Genomic DNA, 21,011 nt, shown 5'->3' with positions numbered 1-21,011 from the left:
AGTTCATCAGTTTTTTGCATTTACAGATTGTCCTGTGAATAGAGTGAAAGGCTCTCTACCTAACTCTAGCTGAGATCTTAAATCCTCCACCCTCCAGTTCCTCCCCTCATAAACCCCCACTTTCCCTCGTGCCCTGTTCCAGCAATGTACTTTGGTGTGTGTATAACTTTAAACGTATTTGTAGTGCCATTAAAGTCTATGCAACTACACACAGGTTTAAAGTCAAACATGGGCTGAAGTGCTGTGCTTGATCAAGGTCTAAATGCCTCCAAGAATAGATGGACTGGGCAGTGTGTCTGGAAGATTAACAAATCTGGGCTTTGTCAGACCCAGTAGGGAAGCAAATTCCAGCGTCAAGAAAGCTACTTGGAGAACATCCTGTCAGCAGTGCCCTCTTGTTTGTATCAAGGGAGCTCCAGATCGAGCACCTCCACTGATGTCAAGTGTGGCAGGGGAAAGAGGTGGTCCCTCTGGCATCAGTTAAAATAATTGACTGAATCAGTTGGCCATCATTGCTCATCTGATGTGCTGCACTATTGTTTTGGGGGGTTTTAGCAATTAGTAGACATTAATTTGAATATGAATGTGCAGATAGTTTCCATTGGTGAATATCAGAATGTAATACTCTAGATAGTTTATCGTATTGTCATCACTGTTTATTTGATCATATCTGTGTTTTCATTCATTTGCTGACATCTCTATTTTATAGGGTTTTTTACACATATTCTATTAGATGAAGCTGCGCAGGCCATGGAGTGTGAGACGATCATGCCTCTAGCATTAGCTAATAAAAACACAAGAATCGTCTTAGCTGGAGACCATATGCAAGTAAGAGCCTCAAGACTTTTTAATATTGAGCTTGGTTTATATTAGATTTCCCTCACAAATGTTTAACTTTATCCATCTATTTAATGTACTTATCTGGCCCATTACTGTAGAATTGGAGTGCCTCACAATCTTCAATGTATTTATCCTCATAACATCCCTGTGAGATAGGGAAGGGCTAGCATCCCCATTTATAGATGGGGAACAGAAGCACAGAAAGGCTAAGTGACTTGCTCATGGTCACACAGGTAAGCCTGTGGAGAAGCAGAGATTTGAACCCAGGTCGGCCAAGTCCTAGGCACGTGGTGAAACCACTGGGACAGTTCTTTTTTTTTATAAACTATATAAGTTTAAAAGTTGCATAGTGCTTTAGTTTAATGAGGTGGGAAGGTAAGTATGATACATGAGAAAGTGAGGCCCAGAGAGGTAAGGTAGCTTGCCTCAGGCCACGCAGTGACTCAGTGGCCGAACCAGGATAAGAATTTCTTCTCATTCTGTGCTCTGACTGCTAGCCCATGCTGTCTCTAACAGAGGTGAAGGAAAACAGATATCACGTTATGATTTAGACTGTGACTTTTTTATTAATGAGAGCAACATCAGGAAGAGGATCTAAACAGGCAGGAAATAGGAAATGGAAAATACCACTGTTTCTACATTTTTGTCACCATGCTGTGCTTAGAAATTGCAGGAGTTTCAAACACTGATGATGGCATGCCATTCTGCTGCTTGTAGGCAAAAGGGAGCTAAGAATAGGGTCAACCATACTTACTTTGTTGGGTGGGTTAGACTTTTAACATGATTTTTATAGATTTGCTGTTAGTTTTCTTGACATTTTACAGCACAATCAGAGAATAAAAATAGCATTGCCATTGTAATTACATCATAGTGAGGATGCAGCCCCTTCCCCTGTAGCACTACAATAGATGTCATGATATATGCTTATAACTCCTCTAATCCTTGCATTTACTAATACCCTTGTTGGGACTGCAGAACCCACAGACCTGATACAGGGTCAATGGGACATTTATTGTTCTAATAATAATAGTCCTTAGCTCTTATTTAGCACTTTTCATCCATAAATCTCAGTGCGTTTTACAAAGGAGGTCATTCTCATTATCCCCACCTGAAAGAGCAGGAAACTGAGAGAGAGAGAGAGGGAAGTGACTTGCCCAACATCATGCAGCAAAGCAGTGGCTGAGCCAGAACTGAACCCAGGTGTGCCAAGTCCCAGACCTGAGTCCTGATCTAGTGCCAAACCATTAGGCCTGATGGCCGCCTCTATTCTGGCCTTCTCCTTCTCATCCGTAAAAAGCTGTTTTCCAAAGTAAAATAGCTTGGCTATTTTCATATTTTTTAAAAATAGTGATTTCTCCTCATTGTTCAGTATTTGCATTTCTAAAGTTAAAAGTGAGCTGAAATTAAAAAATAAATATAGCTCCCCAAATCATTAACATAGCAGAATATATATATACATGTAGATTTAAAATTTCCAAGCATGTCTTAAACAGTAAATGATGCGACTCACCACTAATGCAGTGTAAGTGTGGTGTAGGTGTTAGGGAAGCATACTGGTAACCAAGGCATCTGAGGTTTATTCCCAATTCTCCAAGTGAGTATAATAACTTAATTTTGTAAACCATGAAGAGATCCTCAAATTAAAGGTACTATAGAACTGGAAAATAGTATTCTGCGTGGCATGTACCTCCTTCCAATGTTGGAGATTGTCAGTGAAGTCTGCAAGCCATATAGGTGAAACATAGACTAAGGGGTTTTGACACGCTGGCATGTAACAAGCTTTTTTTCTTCCTTTCATCATTACACAGTAATAAAGTATTCTGCTGTTCAGCTACTTACTTGTGTCACTTTTGCAGTAGAAAAGTGTGTTTCTCTGTATAGTTATTATAACTAGCCCCAAATCCTAGTCACGGCAAATTTCTTCTTAGTACTACTGAAGCAGCTTTGTAAGACTTAGTGGTTTACAGGCCATCCTTCAGTTGATGTAGAATTTTTCTTTTAGGAGTATGAAAATCTAAGTTTGCACATTTAGTTAAATTTTCTCTGTATGTGTGTGTCTATTACAGCTCAGTCCTTTTGTCTACAGCGAATTTGCCAGGGAGAGAAATCTTCATGTTTCATTACTTGATCGGCTCTATGAGCACTACCCTGCAGAGTTTCCATGCAGGATCTTGCTGTGTGAGAACTATCGCTCCCATGAAGCTATCATCAAGTAGGTGTGAACTTTTTCACTGTATCACACTTTTGTTTGACTAGTGTGAGTGAACCTCGAGAGGAAAAACAACTTTGTCATATCAGTGCCACATGTAATTGAAAAGAGAGAGAGAGAAGCAACTACAACTTGTGTTTACGTAATAAATTCATAGTCGTTTTGTGTTTAAAAGTTAATTGGTGAGAATTTTTTCCCATGGTTAAATAATGAGATTAGTAAGAATTTTCTTTGTCGTTGAAAAAAGGACTTGAAGTTCTGAAACTAGCTGCAAAGAGCAAAGATTAGGGTATATTTTGATACTCTTATTATGGAGCTGTTATTCAGGGAGAGGTGCCTTGATTGTGAGTCTTTCCTACTCTGGCTAACATTAGTTAGCCTTCCCTGAATATGCTCAGTATGTTCTCCAGCGTTTTTGTCAAAGGCTGTGATTAATTTGTGATTCTGTCCTGGAGAAGTAGGCAGATTTGGGTGGCCAGACATGGCTGAAATAGATATTACTTAGCCATTTCCACCTCTCTAAATAGGAAATAGCCTTTGCAGCTGCAGAACCTTGAAGTCTCATGGAGGTACACTTGATCTTGACATCCTTATAAAAATCCTGTAGTGACAGCCTGTGATACTGAACAACACTCTGAAACCCTGTAGTGGGTTGGACCATTAACAAAGAACCTTTTTAAAAAATGAGGATAGAATTTAAATTAATCAGCTTCTGATTCAGTTCATATTCTACAATTTTTTCATTATCTTCAAATATTTAGACAGCATCAGAATAATTCAAGAGCATTGATGTTTTTTCTTGCTGCAAAAAAATAAGCTGCATGCAATGTATAAAATGACAGGGTCTTACAAGTACAAAAAGAAAAGAAAATAGGTCAAATTTTGGTCTTATCACTTTGCTAGTGTCCTTTTATATTACTTTTTTTTAAAACAAACCAAATTAGTTGTTTGGCATTTTTATGCTGTGATAAACTAATGGCTGCTGGTATAATGAACTCATCCATGAGCTGTGCTAAAAGAATCAGTGCAGTCATGGAGAAAAATGCTAAAGTTTAAATCCTTGCTCAGATATCTAGTGAAGAATATTATGCTGCTATTCAATCGGGTTAATTAGGTTCTCACTCTCTGTATTCACAACAAAAGCAGAAATATTAAATGCATCATGGAATCAAAATTAAAGCCTTAACATACTTTGCTAAATAGTGTTCAGTAAGGCCTCTTTCCGTTATATGTACACTGGCATTACAGATTCAAGTGAGGTTCAGTTCCTGATACATTTGTAGAAATTATAAGAGAGGGGGGCTGACTGGGTCCAAGTGACATAGGTTCTTTCAGGCCTAGGTTACAGATACATTCTCCTCAGGATTGTCTAGTGTAATGCAGGCCTGATTGATAGTGACATAAAGTTGTGATCTGATGGTGATTTAATGGCATATGGGAAATGATTTTTTTGCATTCCAGTGGACAGTTGTATATGTCTCAAACCAAAACCACAGTTACAATAACTGGCAGCCTTCAAGGATTAGGAGGGCATGAAGACTGAGACTTCTAGAGGGGGTACCTCCATGTCATGGTTGAGGCTTCTGAGCTGGACATTGTAGGGAAACTTGCATATTTTTTGTTCCATGTTTGTACAGTGCCTAGCACAGTGGGGTGCTCGACCATGACATGAGCTCATAAGAGCTATGATAATACAAATGATTGATAAATAATAAAGGCTATACCTGTTCTGTGGGTAAACTGAGAGGATATAGGGTCAAGAATGACAGTTTTCATGTTCTCTAAGGGATCTGTCAGCCTAAGATTGCAGGTGATGTCATATGCTATGGACTGTGCAGCCACAATTTTCTCTTGCTGGATTTAATCAGCAGTCAGCAGGTTACCCCTAAAATAAAGCTTCCCAGTGATTTTTTTCCACTACAAACGTGTCCAAGGTTTCTTCAGTGACCTGTCCTATTCCCCTATTTCTTCTATTTCTGTCCTACAGTGTGTGTTTTTCCTTGTCTGATACGGTAAGACAAAGAACATTACTATTCATGCCTGCTGAAGGGTCAGATTCTCTGGACTGACCAATGAGAGCTCAGCACACATCCATGAAAGGCACACAAATAGGGCTTATGGCTACTCTTGTGCTCTCTGATCTTGAGGTTGCTGGTCACTTCACTGGCCTAGTGCCTGGCAGAAGTTAGAGCAACCTGAAGGCTGGTGTATCTTGTGCTGGCAGCCAGTGGCCTCCAAGTCCTGTTCTGACAGTTGAAGGTCAGTCAAAGCGAGGGGCACCAGACCACTATACACTTTACTGACAGCTAGGAGGAGGGGTATATGTTGCCTGGTGGTGCAGTCTGCTAGTGGTCAACTCCACCAACTTTAGCGCTGCTTTGGTTTACCAGAATGGCATAAAGGAGCTGGAACACTCTGGAGAATTGTAGATTTGTTATGTTGCTTCTTGAAGCTGAAAAGCTGTGTAAGTGACAGCAAATTTCACCCAATAGCTTTCTTATTTGAAATGTCATGCTTCTTTTGTGTAAGAATTTGGTTTGAAGTCAGTTTGCATATGAATTTTTGCACCAATGCCTTTTCCCATTAATCTCATTGCTTCCTTGATTGAGTGACTCCATTTTAATTGCGATGTATCCGAAATGTGTTTGTAGTATACAATATTGCATTGTGAATAGGACTAGAATTCTCACTGCATGAAGGTAGATTGTGTAGTCATCATCTATAGATATTACATCCAAAAAACTATGTTAAAAGAATGTTAAGGTTGCAAAGTCAAACATTTGAAAGTTAGGAAACGCAAAATTAATTAATTAATTAATTAAAACCAGTCCCATAATTTGTACCCTTTGTGCATTTTGGCAAACTCTTTAATTACATGATCACAAACTATTTTGGGGGCCAGAGGGGCAGGAGTGGTTCCTTGTCTCCAGTCTTTCTCCCCTGGTGAGTTACCTCAGTTTCCTTGCCCAGCCAGTCTGTCTCTCCCCAAACCCTTGTTGCAATCTACTTGCCTTTCACCCCCATGTCTGGCTCTTGTCCATTCTGATTTTAGGTCAGGCAGCTTTCTTCTCTCTCTCTTCTAATGAGCAGCACCATTATGGCTTGGAGTGGCAATTGCAGGGAAAGCCCTCCTCAGTCCCTGCAGCCCTGTGCTGGAGCATGCTCACTGCAGACAATATCTTCAGAGATTTGGCTGCGGTTGCTAACAACACTTTACTGAACATGTGCAAATGGAGATTTTTCATTCTCTCATAACTCGGCCAGATATGGGCAGTTTTTGACGGGAGCAGCAAAAGTGCTGGTTGGTAAAAGTTGGTACCACACCAGAGTGATACCTCTGCCCAATTTCAAGTCCTTGCTCGAAGGCATTGACGGGCTAGAGCTTCTCATTGAAACAGTTGTCAGAATTTTTACCTGAGCAAAACAACATACTTAGAAATGGCTGAACCATGAGTGATGCACCTCAGTCTGAGGCAGACATTTGCCACAGAGAATTTCAGTCTGGTTAGAGGTTGGGAACTGAAATGGTTAGAGTTTGGGAACTGAAAATAGGGTCTCATGATGGGAAGTGTTGGACATTAAGTGGCACTACCAGCACTGCCTGTAATATGGAAACAACATATAAGAGAAATCAGAATTAATGAGTAGTAATTAGGGCTTTTGTTTCAGTATATTTTTCGGTATTATTTTCTTTGACAGCATATTTGTCAGTGGACTGCAGGACCAAATATAGATTCCACATTTGATTCTGTGTTTTGCCTCGTTGCAGTTACACATCTGACCTTTTCTATGAGGGCAAATTGATGGCAAGTGGAAAGCAGCCAGCACACAAAGATTTCTACCCTTTGACTTTCTTCACAGCACGCGGAGAAGATGTGCAGGAGAAAAACAGTACAGCTTTCTACAACAATGCAGAGGTAGTTCTTCTTTGGATTTACCTTTCATTGCTTTCTCAAGAATCTGAATTCCTGGTGCACTTAAGCATTTTATCTGTCACAATATCTGTTATCTGTTAAAGGACTTACTTTTAGAGGTTTTTTGAAAAACTTCTATTGGGTTATGTATACAGTGTTGTTGTAGCCGTGTTGGTCCCAGGATATTTGAGGGACAAGGTGGGTGAGGTAATATCTTTTATTGGACTGACTTCTGTTTGGTGAGGGAGCTTGAAGGCTTGTGTCTCTCATCAAACAGAAGTTGGTCCAGTAAAATATATTACCTCACCCATCTTGTGTCTGTTGGCTTTTATGTTTGATATAGATAGATGGCATAGATTATCTCAGCCTTAATAGAACAGGTAGTGTCCTGAGCATTTTGAATATGGAATGTAGAGCTAAGCAAATAGATTATGATCCTTCAAGCTACTCCACCCATATAACTGCACAAATCTCGGTTTAAGTCAATGCCACTTCACAGGGCTCCCCCCCACATGAAAAGTTTGCAGAAACATGGCAATAATTTTTAGTCACTATTTCAATGGATTTAGCATCTTTTTCTATTTGCAAATTGGCTGCAAACTGCTTACAGTTTTCTCAGGCTTGTTCATTACTCAGAATTATTTGTTCGATAGTTTCTATGACCTTATGATGAATGAATCTTAGCAACTGAAAGATAGGAATTCTATTTACAATTTAAAATAAACCTTGGAATTTCAGACAGTTGCAGAATTGTTTATAGTCCCTACAGTTGTGGGATCCACATTTTTTTCACTCCTGTGATTTCCTCCTGTTCCTAATGTTCACAATGTTTTATTCCTTTTAAAGGATCATGTTTTGTGTGTTTGAATGAAATGTTCAGTCTGCTTTATGCAAATTGTTGCAGTAGATAATAATACCTAACTGTTTTTTATAGCATTTTTCATCAGGCAATCTCAAAGCACTACTTAACACCCTCTGAAGTAGGGAAATACTATTATCCCCATTTCTGCCTCTGTGGAACTGAGGCACCCAGAGACTAAGTTACTTGTCCAAGGTCATGCAGGAAATCTATGACAGAGCAGGGACTTGAACCTGAGTCTCTCCAGTTTTAGGCTAGCGTCCTACCATTGGACCATCCTTCCACTGGACCATCCTTCCACTCTAGCTAGATATGGAAGGTCTGATGAAAGCCTATAGAAGTCTTTGGAAAGATTCCCATGGCCTTCATATCAGACCCCTAATGAGCATGCTCAGAAGTGATTTTTCAATCATCTCTAACTTTTTATTAGGCAATCAATTTTTTTCACATATTACAATGGCTGTTCTCCAGAATGGCTATTATTCACACATCTAGATTCAAAACTCATCCCTCTTTCAGTTACTATTTAAAAATATTACTGCCAGTTTTTTTTACAGTAGAAACAGTAGGATTCTCCCTGCTCACATGTAGTGCTACATGGGTTTGACCCAAACCCCAAATCCTGACACCCACAAACTTTGAATCCCTATTCAAATTTTGTTGTTTGGGCTCCTTTCTACTAAAAAATGGTTGAACCGATTTTCCTTAAACTTTGAACTACAACAAAATAAGCTATTTTCTGAAACTGAACATGGAAAATTTCAGCCCCAAAGGAAATATTTTCTTAAATTTATGAGAAAGTGAAGATAGAGGATTATAACTGAAGATGATGTGCAGTTTATCAACACAGTTCATTACAAAGCAAGCACTGTAATAGTTGCATTATACATCTACTGTGTATTAACCATGGTGTGTTTCGTCTGATGGTAAATGTTTAGCCTAGTTATGCTGCATTTATTTTGATGTTGTTTGTTAGTAAGAGATCTGCTGAAATAAGAAACTCCTGATAATGCAGCTGAACACTAAACATCAGTGACTTCAGGACACATTACTGAACAAAGAAACTGAAGGCTACTGACTTCTCTCATTAATGTACCTGTATCTCTTTTTCATAAATGAAAAAGGTTCTGAAAGATCTTAAAATATCTTCACTGCTGTGCAGTTCAGTCACTGAATGAAAATTAAGTCATTAGTAATCCACAGGCAAGAATGAAGGACAAAAGCTGCTTAATACTGACAAGAAAGGTTCAAACAATGAAGGAGCATTATTAACGTTAGCTTTCGCTGATTAAAAAAAATCCCCACATTTGTATTAGCGCATTCAGTGTTACAATAGTGTCTGCAGGCATTAGAGACGTGTAAAAGCTTATATTATATTTATGAAAAGCATAAGGGCTTCAGAATTGAAAAATATACTTCCAGTTTTTATTATTAGTTGTAATTCTAAGTATATATCCAGAAGCAGTGGATTTTCAGAAAATTTTACCTGGTAGCTGAATAAACCTACAAGGGGATTATAGCAGTTTTTACAGCTCTTGTACTATTTATCTATTCCAGTGTGTTTTGGCAACAAAATAGACTTTTTAAATGGTTACAGAATTTAGGAACTGTGAAGCTTGGAAGAATTGCAGTTAAAGTATTTTCACTGTCTGTATTCGAGCCCTGCACAAACACCTCCAATATATATTTACTGCATTCCTAAAATCTGTGATATTTAAAACAAACTATTCCTGGCTATGGTTATGACTTTTACCATTGTTGTCTCAGTTTGATGGATCTGCTTCTGTTTTTTGTCTGTCCATTTGTCAAGCAAACCAGAAGCTCAGAAGTAACAGTACAAACAACTTTAATATCTGTTGACACGCACTGTACAAACTTTGAATGTGTTTACTAGGTGGTCACATACTGGCACATTGCACACACGAGGAGTTCCTTGAATTCCTCCATTCCAGCCCACAAGCTCCTTGTGTGCCATCTTCCCATCCCCCTCTATTTCAGGGACTCTGCAACTCCTGCACATTCTCCCCATGCTAGAAGCTCTGTGCCGCGCCCCCCCCCCCCAATTTTCCCCTCCGCCACTTGCCAGTGATTCTGTATCACCCCAGGTCAAGGTCTCCCATTCTTCTCCCCATGCCAGGGGCTGTGTGTGCTTCCTAGTCCCCTCTCCCTCACCATTCTTATTTCTTTATTAGGATAGTTGCAGCTGTTATGGTAGGAGGTGATAGTAGCTGCCATCAATCTGTTCTTTGATCTATAGACAATAATGGAGGTGGTAGAAGCTGCAGGGTCTACTAACCAAATGCTCGGGGTTCTGTGTGACCCCCATTTCCCCCTTTAAGATTTTTAGTTTTCACCAAATGCTTCTGCCCATTGATGTCTAGAAAGATCCCTGAAATTTTGCAATTGATCTGATGTGGTGTTCAAAAGTTATCCTTCTATCTCAAAACAGACAGACAAACAGAGAAATGCTACCGAGTTGTGTATAAAACCTCACTTCACTCAGCCAATAATGTAGTGCTAAATATAATCAAATTGGCCTGATTGGCTCAAATGATTGAGCCTTGAACTGTCGATGGCTGGGAGTCTCTGTTTCCCCAATCCTGTAACTTTGGGCATGTGGGCAGAGTTCAACTAATGTCAGTGTTGCTCCTTATGGATACAGCAAGTCTGCCTGTGCATGTGAAGCATCCGGACTGGAGTCCAAGGCTCCAAGGAGCATTAGAGTTGTTGAGAAGCAGCAGTTGCTGATGAATGGAATGAGATGGGGATCGCAACGAGGGATGTGACAAATGAAATAGCAGTCCAGTCATCCTTAAAATCCCATTCAGGCACTGAATCACTGTCTTTGTTCAGCGGGAGCAATTTGAAATATGTCCATGCTTTCACTCCATTGAGGAAAACATGGTTAGGTGCCTGGCACCCATCCCCTAAACCTGCCCTCTCCAAGCCCACTCCCAATTAGAGGCGTTAACTTCATGACCATTAGATTTTCATACACAAAATGACAATGTGACATTCCCTACAGACGATAGAAACCTAGACTTGAAGATCCACCTTTTTGATAAAGCATTTATCAAATATGTATAGCTGATTCTCTATGAAACTGTTACAAGTTGCATTTACAATATTTTGACTATATCTGTCCACAGATCCTATAACATAGTATAGCACTCACGTAATCTGTGATATTCACACTCTGTGCTCACTACTCAGACTACTAGCATGGAAGCTAATTTGTGCTCATCAGACTGTGGCATAGGAAACATGCTAGAAAGTTCATGTGAAAATTTCACCTTTTGTGGAGAAATGTTCAATGTTACAATAAATGTTTGAAATGTATTTAATGAAAAAACAAAGTGAAAAAACAAAACAGTGAACATTTCTTGGTGTATCAGTTCATTAGTATGGTTTGATCATAGATGTTTAGGCCAGACTGAACAATTCTGGTTATCTAGTCAGACCTAATGAGTAATACAGGCCATAGAACCTCATCCAGTGATTACAGCATGTAACCCAACTATTTGTGGTTGAACTAGAGCATCTCGTTTAGAAAGACATGCAGGCTTGATTTAAATACTCCAAGCGATGGGGAATTCACCACCTTCTTAGGTAATCTGCTGCAGTTGTTAATTGCCAGTTGTTATTGCTGTTAAATAAAATACATGTTTTTATGGAAAAATATCACTGGGCTACATCCTTAGCTGGTGTAAATTAGTGCGCCACATATTAATGGAGGTTTTCTAACTTACCCCACCCTAGGATCTGGCCGATAGATTTTAGGTTGTGTGGTACATTTCTCACTAGGGTGGTCCTGATTCTGCAAGTCCTTTTTTTTTTTTTTGGACCATTTTTGTTCTGTAATCTCATGTAAGAGGGACTGCATTTTTTATTTTATGGTATGTGCCCATTGCAGCTTATGTCAGTTTAAATGTTCAGAATGCTAAATGTTCATAAAGAATTTTTTCACAGGCAGTTAAAATCCTGGCTTACTAATTTGAAGGCTAATTAATTATTTTTAACTATCCCCCCTATAGATAACAAGGTGGGAAGTGAAGAGAATCTAGAATACTTGTAATTCTTACAGTGTAGATTCTATGTTGCTCTTAAGAGAATGAGCTTGAAGCTCTATAGGAAATTTCCATTGATCCGTTATCATACCTTAGGTAGCAAAATATATGTTTATTGAATGAGAATATAGATATTAAAAAAGGTTTCACAATGTTTTTTAGAAAAACTTGTCACAGTGTCAGTATCTTTACCCAATGTGTCTCAGAAGGGGCTGCTGTCTTTGATACCTCCTAGCAGGAGATGATTTTGATGATGCAGAGTGGAACTGAGAACAGGTCTGTTCTGTGTCATGAAGATAAAAACTTCCTGTTTTTAAAAGTAGTTTTTAGGCATGATCCTGTAGGTGCTGAATCTATCACCAATTCACTTGGAATTGTAGGTGGCCAATGACTCCAAGGACCAGGCCCAGTTCCTAGTGATTGACTAGTTCTCATTGTTGGTTCTCAAAGCTCACCTTTTTACCCCACCACTGTCTGAGTAAGGGTGTGCATGAAAGACGCATCAAATCTAAAAGAGGAGTAGAGATGGGATTCTTTATTGCCTCCTCTTGCCAATGGTGGTTGGTAATTAATTTAGGGATTGTCTGTTTGCTGCCAATAGTTGACAGCATGTTATGAATTTTTGATGACACATTTTTAAAGATGTGAATGTGCCTAGAGCACGTTTTATAAATGCTGATGTAAATAAATTAAAGTAGAAGTTGAAAATAGAAAGAAATATAAAAATTGTTTTACAATAACTTAGAATGTTTTTTTAAAAATAGGGGTTGGGAAAAGGGTTTTGCAATGTTAACTTCAAACAGTATTTCACAGCAAACATTTGTTTAGCTTCTTTACATGTCTACTGCTTTCAAGGTATGCATCTCCTTGGCTTGAGTTATCACAGTACCTGTAAAGAGCTAGAACTAAAATTGTGTTTGGGGAGAGAATTGGCTCCTAATCGTTGAGGAGGCAGCATGGTCTAGTAGATAGGACTCTGAGTTGGGACTCAGGAGGTCTGGATTGTATTCCTGGTTCTGCATCTTCCTTGACCATGGTTAAGTCACTTCTCATCTCTCTGCCTCTGTTTGCCCTACAACCCTTCTATCTTTTTATGAAGACTGAGTTCTGTGAGCAAGGACTGCCTCAGTATGTGTCTGTACAGTTCGAGCATAACAGAATTCCAATCTCGGGGGCCTTTCGGAGCTGCCATAATGCAAATAATAAGCAATCATCATCATCAGATGCTGTATCTTTTCAATTTATTTTGAGTAATCCCCAGACCACTGAAATTTCCCGCTTTAACTCTGAAAACACTTTACTTGTATTAACGACCTGATCCCGCACAGTTTGAAGTCAATAGGAATTTTGTCACTTATTTTATCAGGAGCAAGAGTGAACCTCAGATTCAGTTTTGTTGCCTTGGATTAGTAATAATTAATAATGACATTTCTAATTCTCTTCCTTCCTCCTCATAATAAAGTGGTTTCTTTTGGTTATGACCAGGTTACAAAGATTTCCCTTGTAACTTCCCAAAGTGCAGGGCCCTGGCCAGCCATTATATCTAACCCAGTGATTCCCAATCAGTGGTCCATGGAGCTTTTGCCTAGTAGCCTGCATAGAGCAAGCAGGCCACATGGTGCTGACAAACAAATATAGACTGGGTTTCCTATTGTATTTCTACTCTCAAAAATGCACACCTGCTATGGAAGGAGAAACGGGTTTATTCATACACCCACTGAAGTTTTGAACTGGATTCTCCATTACCATCAGTCTTCCTCAGTGACATACAGTATGCTTTCTTCAGTTGAATTGATTGATAGCAGAGGCAGGTGCAGTCTTATGTCACAGAGGAGCTTTCAATATACTTGCTTGCATGTAGGTCCTTTTTTTTAGATTTCAAAATGTTACATGAAATATACAAACACAAAATGAAACACCCCTCCATAAAAATACATATATTATGTTAATGTATCTAGATATAGATATGACCCAATGTCCTGATGCTCCAAAGTTTAGCATGAGCTTAACTTTAAGTATTTTAGTAATTAAAGTTAAGCACATGCTTAAGTGCTTTTCTGAATCTGGGCCGTAAAGATTAATTTTTCATAGGAAACATTGGTCCTAATAGGAATTTTTTATGGGGTTCCAAAGTAATTACCCCAAACACTCTAGTGATACTGTTGTAAACTGTAGTGTTTTGAAACATTATGATGGAATACAATAGCAGGTTTTTGTTTACTAAGAAGGTTTTATATGATATTTTGCCTGTAAAATCCTATAAAACTTTAAAATTCCACTTCTGTTTTCATATAAAGGAATGATACTGGACTAAAAGTATTATCTTAATATTTTGGACTGTGGTTTTATGATTTTCTTTTTAAGGTATTTGAAGTAGTAGAACGTGTTGAAGAATTGAGAAGAAAATGGCCAGTAGCTTGGGGCAAATTGGATGATGGCAGTATAGGGGTTGTAACACCATATGCTGATCAAGTGTTCCGAATTCGGGCAGAACTTCGAAAAAAGAGATTATCTGATGTCAGTGTGGAAAGAGTGCTAAATGTTCAGGGTAAGTAGCAATTCTGTGTCTTAAGGATCTGCTAATGAAGATAAGAATGTGAAATTCAGTCCTAATTTTGGTATGTAATTTGTCAATCCGTGTAATTTTATAACAAGTGATGTAGGATGCTTTTTACAGTAAGCTTTTTTAACTGTGCTCCCCAAATTTCTCACTCGGTGTAGTTGATTGTACTTTATTATTAGAGTATGATAGTAATAGAAGTTTAAACAAAGAAATAACATATAGGAGAAGCTGCTAAAATAATCTTGACTCTCAGAATAAAAAGAGTAGACGTAATAATATGCAGTCAGTAATGTTGGTGTGACAAAATCTGACTAATGCACATGCTCATTAGATATTACTCCGTCATAGTATACCCAAAGAAATAAACGCATGGTTTGTGAAGTATACCATTTTTCAAAATTAATGAGACTTTTTGCATAAATGGAGGCAAAAAAGAGCTTGCTATTTATTTATTTATTTAGCTCCAGCAATGTGCTAGGCACTTTGCAAACAATTACGGAGAAAAGATCCATAAAGAAAGCATATTGCCCCAGAGTCTTTGCAATCCAGGGCCACAATTCTGCAAAAAAATCCACCCCCTTGGACTTTTATTCCCACATGGTGTCCTGCTGACACTAGTAGGATTGTGAGGGGGCATGTTTCTTTGCAGGACCATGTTTTAAATAGACAAAGAGCAGACGAGCGTCTGCAGAGTAACTACTGGCAAACTCAAATAGCTGAGCAGAAAAGAACAGTGCATGTTTTATTAATTTCACATAGGTAGAAATTTTGTATTTGTGTAAATTTTATGGGATTTTTATTTGCTAAACTATGAAACAGAAATGGCTGAAATGATGTGTATTTTTTCATGTGGAACAGTCTGATTTTTATAAGATGTAGCCTTTGGTGTAAATTGGTACTGCACGTATTGCTTGCTGAATAGAAACTCTGTAGAAGTGTTCAGAATTTAAAAAGTTCTGAAGTGCTTAAAACTGGCGTGGAAAACAAGGACTTTAAAAGAACAAATTGCTCTTGCAATGAAAAGTGTTATTTATAATGCATTTAAAAATGTTAAACTCTTATTATTCTTGCACAAAGTTGCTTACGTGAAGAGTAACTATTGATTCTCTAGAATTACTTACATGTAAAATGTCAGGTTGTGAAATCTGTCTAGCAAGTGATATCGTTTGGTTGCATTTCATCTGAAAATCATTAAAATTATCTAAAATTTTCCTCTCTCCTTTCTTTAGGAAAGCAATTTAGAGTTTTATTTCTCAGCACAGTGCGAACACGGCATACATGCAAACACAAGCAAACACTGATCAAAAGGAAGGAGCAGTTACTTGAGGATTCAACAGAGGACTTGGATTATGGTTTTCTGTCCAATTACAAACTTCTCAACACTGCCATTACAAGAGCACAGTCCCTGGTAGCTGTGGTGGGAGACCCAATTGCTTTATGTTCCATTGGAAGATGCAGGTACAGTATATGTGTTAGCAGTGCAAGCAGAAGTGCTAGAGAATATAGTTTGTTTGAGTAAAATTGGTTTTCTTTTTAGGTTTCAAAAGTAAATGAGTTGCATTTAATGAGTTTCGTGGGAGAATCAAATATAGTTTTTTTACACCATTTATATATATTCCACTAAACAAAACCTTCATTAAAATCCGTTAAAATTGTTCCGGTAATGCCACGCCATCAGTAAAAAGCCAAGAAAACACTAGTTAAACTCTCATCCATCTCTTGCAGTCTACAACCATGATTTCACCTTGTCCATATTATGCTATCCATCTCCACCACCCACTACACACACGCCTTTTCTTCTGTTCTAAACATGCAACTTTTGACTCCAACCATGCAGAGTACTTAGAAATTGATGTTTTCTTGTTGTTGGTGAGGTTGAATTGGTGTTGTCTTGAAACTGTTTACTGTGTATGGTGTAGATTATGAACTGATGGTGTTTAACTGTTACCTCCTAAGATTGCTAATGGAGGGAATTGTTAGTTTTTTAAGTGGAAGTGATTTGTAATAGTGTAGTTTGTAATGTTTCTAGTCGTGTAAATCAGGTGATGTGATAAGGATGCATTGTGTTTTGTTTTTTCAATAGTTGGAGTTAAGGTGGCAAGTTTTGTATTTCCAAAAAATCAATAACACCAGTAAAGGTGAGAAGTCACCTTTCATCTATCCCAGTGAACTTCAGGGTCTAAATGGGATACTAACATTATTAAGCACATGGCAATTTTTCTTTTCTTCCTTTTTTTTTAATTCAGTACCAAATCTCTGTGTATTGAACATGAAAGTAGCAGAGATATAATTACAAAAAGACAGAATGCAAGGTTAAAGTACTTCTCTGCCCAACGAAGTGATTTTCAGTATGATTGGAAACATACGACTCTGCTCCTTTGAAATGTTTTTAGGTAGGAAACACAGAAATGCAGTATTGCAGAGCCTGATACAGACATTCAGATTGAAGAAAAGACCAGACAAATGGCGGTGAGGGTAGCTGATGAAGAGTGAGATATTAGGGGCGGGAAAACTTTGTGCAAGGACCTCTACTCCCAGGAAAAGTGCCACCGGAACTTTAGTGTTCACTCAGGCTTGACCAGTCTTTGGGTCTTAATGTCTCTTCCAAAATTACATTTGTTACTTGCCAAAGAAATAGGGTAAGAGCATGTGTTTCTATAAGTAATGTAGGGTAACTGACAAAGCATTCCTCTTGTATTTGCTAATTCTGTAATTTGTACTTGATACTAATAGCTCAGGACCCCACATTTTATTTTCAGCTGTTTTTAATGTACTTATTATAAAGTTTCATGTCAATAAAAATACTGCAAGTATATTTGGATGTTCAAAAATAGTATGATTTATTACTGAACTTTTTTCTTAAACGTCATGGCAGTTGTATGAAAGTGGGAAGCACAAAGCCATTGTTTTCTCTGTAAACCTAGAATAAGCCAAATGTGAGCTGAATAAAGGAATTTCCTGAAGACATGAATGAGAAAATGTGAAAAATAGTAGTAGATTTAAACAGTCATTTTAAGGATATAAAGGACTTTTTCTTCAAAGAGTTATCTTTCTATGGAAGGGGTGACATGTTAAGATGATCAGAGATGGAGCCTTAAGCTTGTTTCTGAAACAGAATAAATGTTGCACTGTGTTATAACAATGCAGTTAAAATATGTCATTTTTTTCTTTACATTGACTTCACTTTCCTGAGCACTGTCCCTCTATTACAGTGCTTCTGATGTTCATGGGGATGTTCAGAGAATCCCAAATACCTTTTTAAAAAAAATGAAAACCAAACCTTTTTCTACTACATCTACATCAAAATAACTTTTTCTTTACTGCTGCTAATACGTTACTAAAATCAAAAGGATTTTTGTGTGTTTTATTTCACTGTCCATGTTGCTTGCTTGCATTTTTGAACATGCCTGCTTATGTAACTCATTATCCCGCTGTACTTGATCCACACATGAAGTGAGTCTGTTTTCAGCTTCCAACGGTAGGGCCTGGTTTCCTAGCTCAAGCTCCACAGACAACTCCTGCTTTCAGCTCTGGAGGTTTCTGGTTCTATTATTCTCAGTGTTGGGAAAGATGTTGATCATCACATTTAAGGAATTTGATCTTTCAAATATTCCTCTGTCCCCCCCTTGGACTGTTGGGGCGCACTATGTTTACCCAATAAGGGGTGAAGGCTCTTTGATTTATTAGTACCACAGACCAATATGTGATTGGCTCAAGAGTCACCCTTTTTAAGTGATGCACACCGTTCATTCATACATTCTCCAGCTTCTGTTGTTTGGTTTGTTCAGGGTACTGAGACTGACCTTGAGACCCAAATTCTGACCTCCTTGAGCCCTGATAGCAAAGTGTTATGGCGAATGATTTTCAGCGTCTGAATTTTTTAGGTGCCCAATTTGAGGCAGCTTAAAGAGCTCTGGTTTTCAAATATACTCTGTCTCAATACATTTCTGGAAATTGGACCCTTTAAGTGTCTGAAACTTTTGAAAACTTTGGCCTGGGCTGCCACTAAATTGCAGCTTTGACAGCTAATGGTCCAGTCAGCCTTTCCAAGACCAACAGCTGTTAATTTATATCTTGTGCAAAACTTACACAACAAAAAGCTCTTTACTTTCGAAAACTTTGGCCTGGGCTGCCACTAAATTGCAGCTTTGACAGCTAATGGTCCAGTCAGCCTTTCCAAGACCAACAGCTGTTAATTTATATCTTGTGCAAAACTTACACAACAAAAAGCTCTTTAATTAAGAAATAAGCAATTAGTATGCCATTGTCTTGTTTCACTGAATAATTTGAATATTTACGGTTTGAAATTCCTGCTGGAGGGCTTGGGCACTCTGCTGCAGAGAGAGAGAGTTCTTTAGCACAACAAAAGTTCAGAAGTCTGGAAGAAATGACATTTTGTAAGTCAAAACAGACCTCAACAGAAGTTTAGAGAGTTCTTGAATTTTATAAATATTCTAATACCTGTCAAAGTGAGTCAGGAATTTGTAGCTATGGTTGTAGAGAGCTATGTGAAGTATGCCCCGGGTAATCCTTGCATTACTGTATGTTTCAGTCAGACTAGACAGGGCTGTTTATCAGACACTCCCTTTAAACTCAGGAGCAACTGCAAAGCAGAGACAGCAGAATTTTATTTTCTGTTCTTACACCCCAGTACAAGTGTTCCATGTGTAGAGAGACTGCTTGGGGCGTTTTAAGCAAAAGTGCCTGGGCCTCAGTGGAGTTCTGGTGCTTCACGGTAGGTTTGACGACTGCATTGATTAATCAGAGAGCTCCATCATTATAGCATCCAGTGAAATATTTCCATATTGTTGTTTAATTCTCATTTAAAAACTTGCAATATGTGTTTGCCTTCCAGTCAAATGATTTGAAGCTCATGTAGAAAATGGGCCATCTATATAGCGAAAATTAAAAGAGCACATCTCATTTACATGAAATCACAGGAAAGATTGGCATTAGAATGACTATTTTAAATTCTTGTGTGTGAGGTGTGGTCTATGTTACATACATACTTCGTTGTAACTATGCTGCTCAGGGGTGTGAAAAATCTATATCCCCGAGCAGCGTAGTTATACCTACTTTAACCCCTATGGAGAAAGAGCTTCTCCTGCCGACATAGCTACCGCCTCTCACAGAGGTGGAGTTATTAAACTGACGGGAGAGCACCGATGCAGCTGTGCCAATGTAAATGTGTAGTGTAGACATGCCCTTAGTAACTGTTGCTGTAGACACTTGCCCTCCCTCAGCTTTGCCTATGAATGGCAGTGGTTGACCACTGGCGTCTCTTCTTTCAGGATCTGCATTACCATAGGCTGGGTGAACTTGCCACCTGGAACCAGGCTGACTGATTGTCTGTCCTGTTTCCTTAAAAGGCCAGCTGCAGGAGGAGAAAAGGGGAGCTAATGGAGTATTCTTTCCATGTTGTTACAGTTGCCTACACTTTTGTACAGTGCTTTAGAGTTCTTTGTAGTGTGGACTAAAGTTGTGTCCTTCTTGCACATTTTATGCAGTGAGTACATTTCATCAGTTGAGTCCGCCTTTCACAATGCTTTTTTCTCAGTTACTCATTATAACTTCATGGAATTCTCTTTCTTTGGTACTATTTCCAAACTGATGTAAGAGGTTGGACAGGATCTCTTTACCCTGCACTCCCCATTCTCCTAGGAACAATCCAACTGTACTTTTATTTAGTACTTCAGAACATTCCCTAACCTTGGTTAGGTATGACTTGGCAAATAATGTTAATTGTATATGACTTGACCAGTTAATTCTCATGCTTTGCCATTCTGAACAAGCTAAATGAAATGAAAGGGGTTTAAATAAATCTATATTTTGTGTCATGAGAGACGGACATAACAAATAATTCTCTTATCTCTGGCTGTAGACAATGAGCAGAGTTATTTTTTTGAATGCAGCATTAATCTTTTCGTTCATTCTGTCATAAATACTAGGGTAATTATAAATTTTAAAGCAAAAGGTGTGGGGAAAAATGATCCATCTGCAAATACAGAATGTGTCACCCCATTAATCAACAAAGCTCGATTACTCACTTTCTAATAGAATTGTTCAAGAAATATCTAGGATGCCTTCGTGTTGTAAAGCCTTGATTCCTATTTATGATAAAATAGCTGTGTCATACATAAGCATGGAGAAATACACCAGTGGCAAAAACATCTGGAATGTTGATTCCACGGAAGCTAAATAGAACATTACTATTTTTTTCTGCACTTTCACCCATTTGGGGTGAAATCCTGACCTCATTGTAGTCAAATGGAGTTTTGCCATTGACTTCAATGTGGCTAGATTTTTCACTCTTGGACTGTTTCTCTCTATCCTTGCAAATACCAGAGAGAATGGGATTTGGCTATGCCTCTTCCAGTCTTTTGCCAGATTCTCTGCCTTCCCCAGTGCATACAAAGCAAAGCTTCATTACTTCTACATTATCCTTTAGCATTTGTTGCTTTTAGAACTCATTTTTTAATTATAATTATTTATTTAAATTACTATAGCGCCTAAGAGCCCTAGACATGGACCAGGCCCCATTATGCTGGGTGCTGTACAA

At 38.4% G+C, this 21,011-nt stretch overlaps 1 protein-coding gene across 1 annotated transcript in view; it reads left to right on the top strand.

Annotated features, from left to right (window-relative positions):
• HELZ (helicase with zinc finger) overlaps positions 1 to 21,011 on the top strand; it is a 133,117-nt gene that overhangs the window by 74,511 nt on the left and 37,595 nt on the right. Inside the window, exons 17-21 of the mRNA XM_067547330.1 lie at positions 710 to 828; positions 2,907 to 3,052; positions 6,819 to 6,966; positions 14,254 to 14,437; positions 15,682 to 15,910. Coding sequence (XP_067403431.1) covers positions 710 to 828; positions 2,907 to 3,052; positions 6,819 to 6,966; positions 14,254 to 14,437; positions 15,682 to 15,910 — 826 coding nt within the window. The remainder of the gene's footprint in view (positions 1 to 709; positions 829 to 2,906; positions 3,053 to 6,818; positions 6,967 to 14,253; positions 14,438 to 15,681; positions 15,911 to 21,011) is intronic.

The sequence above is a fragment of the Emydura macquarii genome, unplaced genomic scaffold, assembly GCF_026122565.2.
Source record: "Emydura macquarii macquarii isolate MOO-44397 ecotype Brisbane River unplaced genomic scaffold, CSIRO-AGI_Emac_v2 contig_1230, whole genome shotgun sequence".
NCBI classification, from domain to species: domain Eukaryota; kingdom Metazoa; phylum Chordata; order Testudines; family Chelidae; genus Emydura; species Emydura macquarii.
This window is presented reverse-complemented; position numbering and strand designations above follow the sequence as displayed.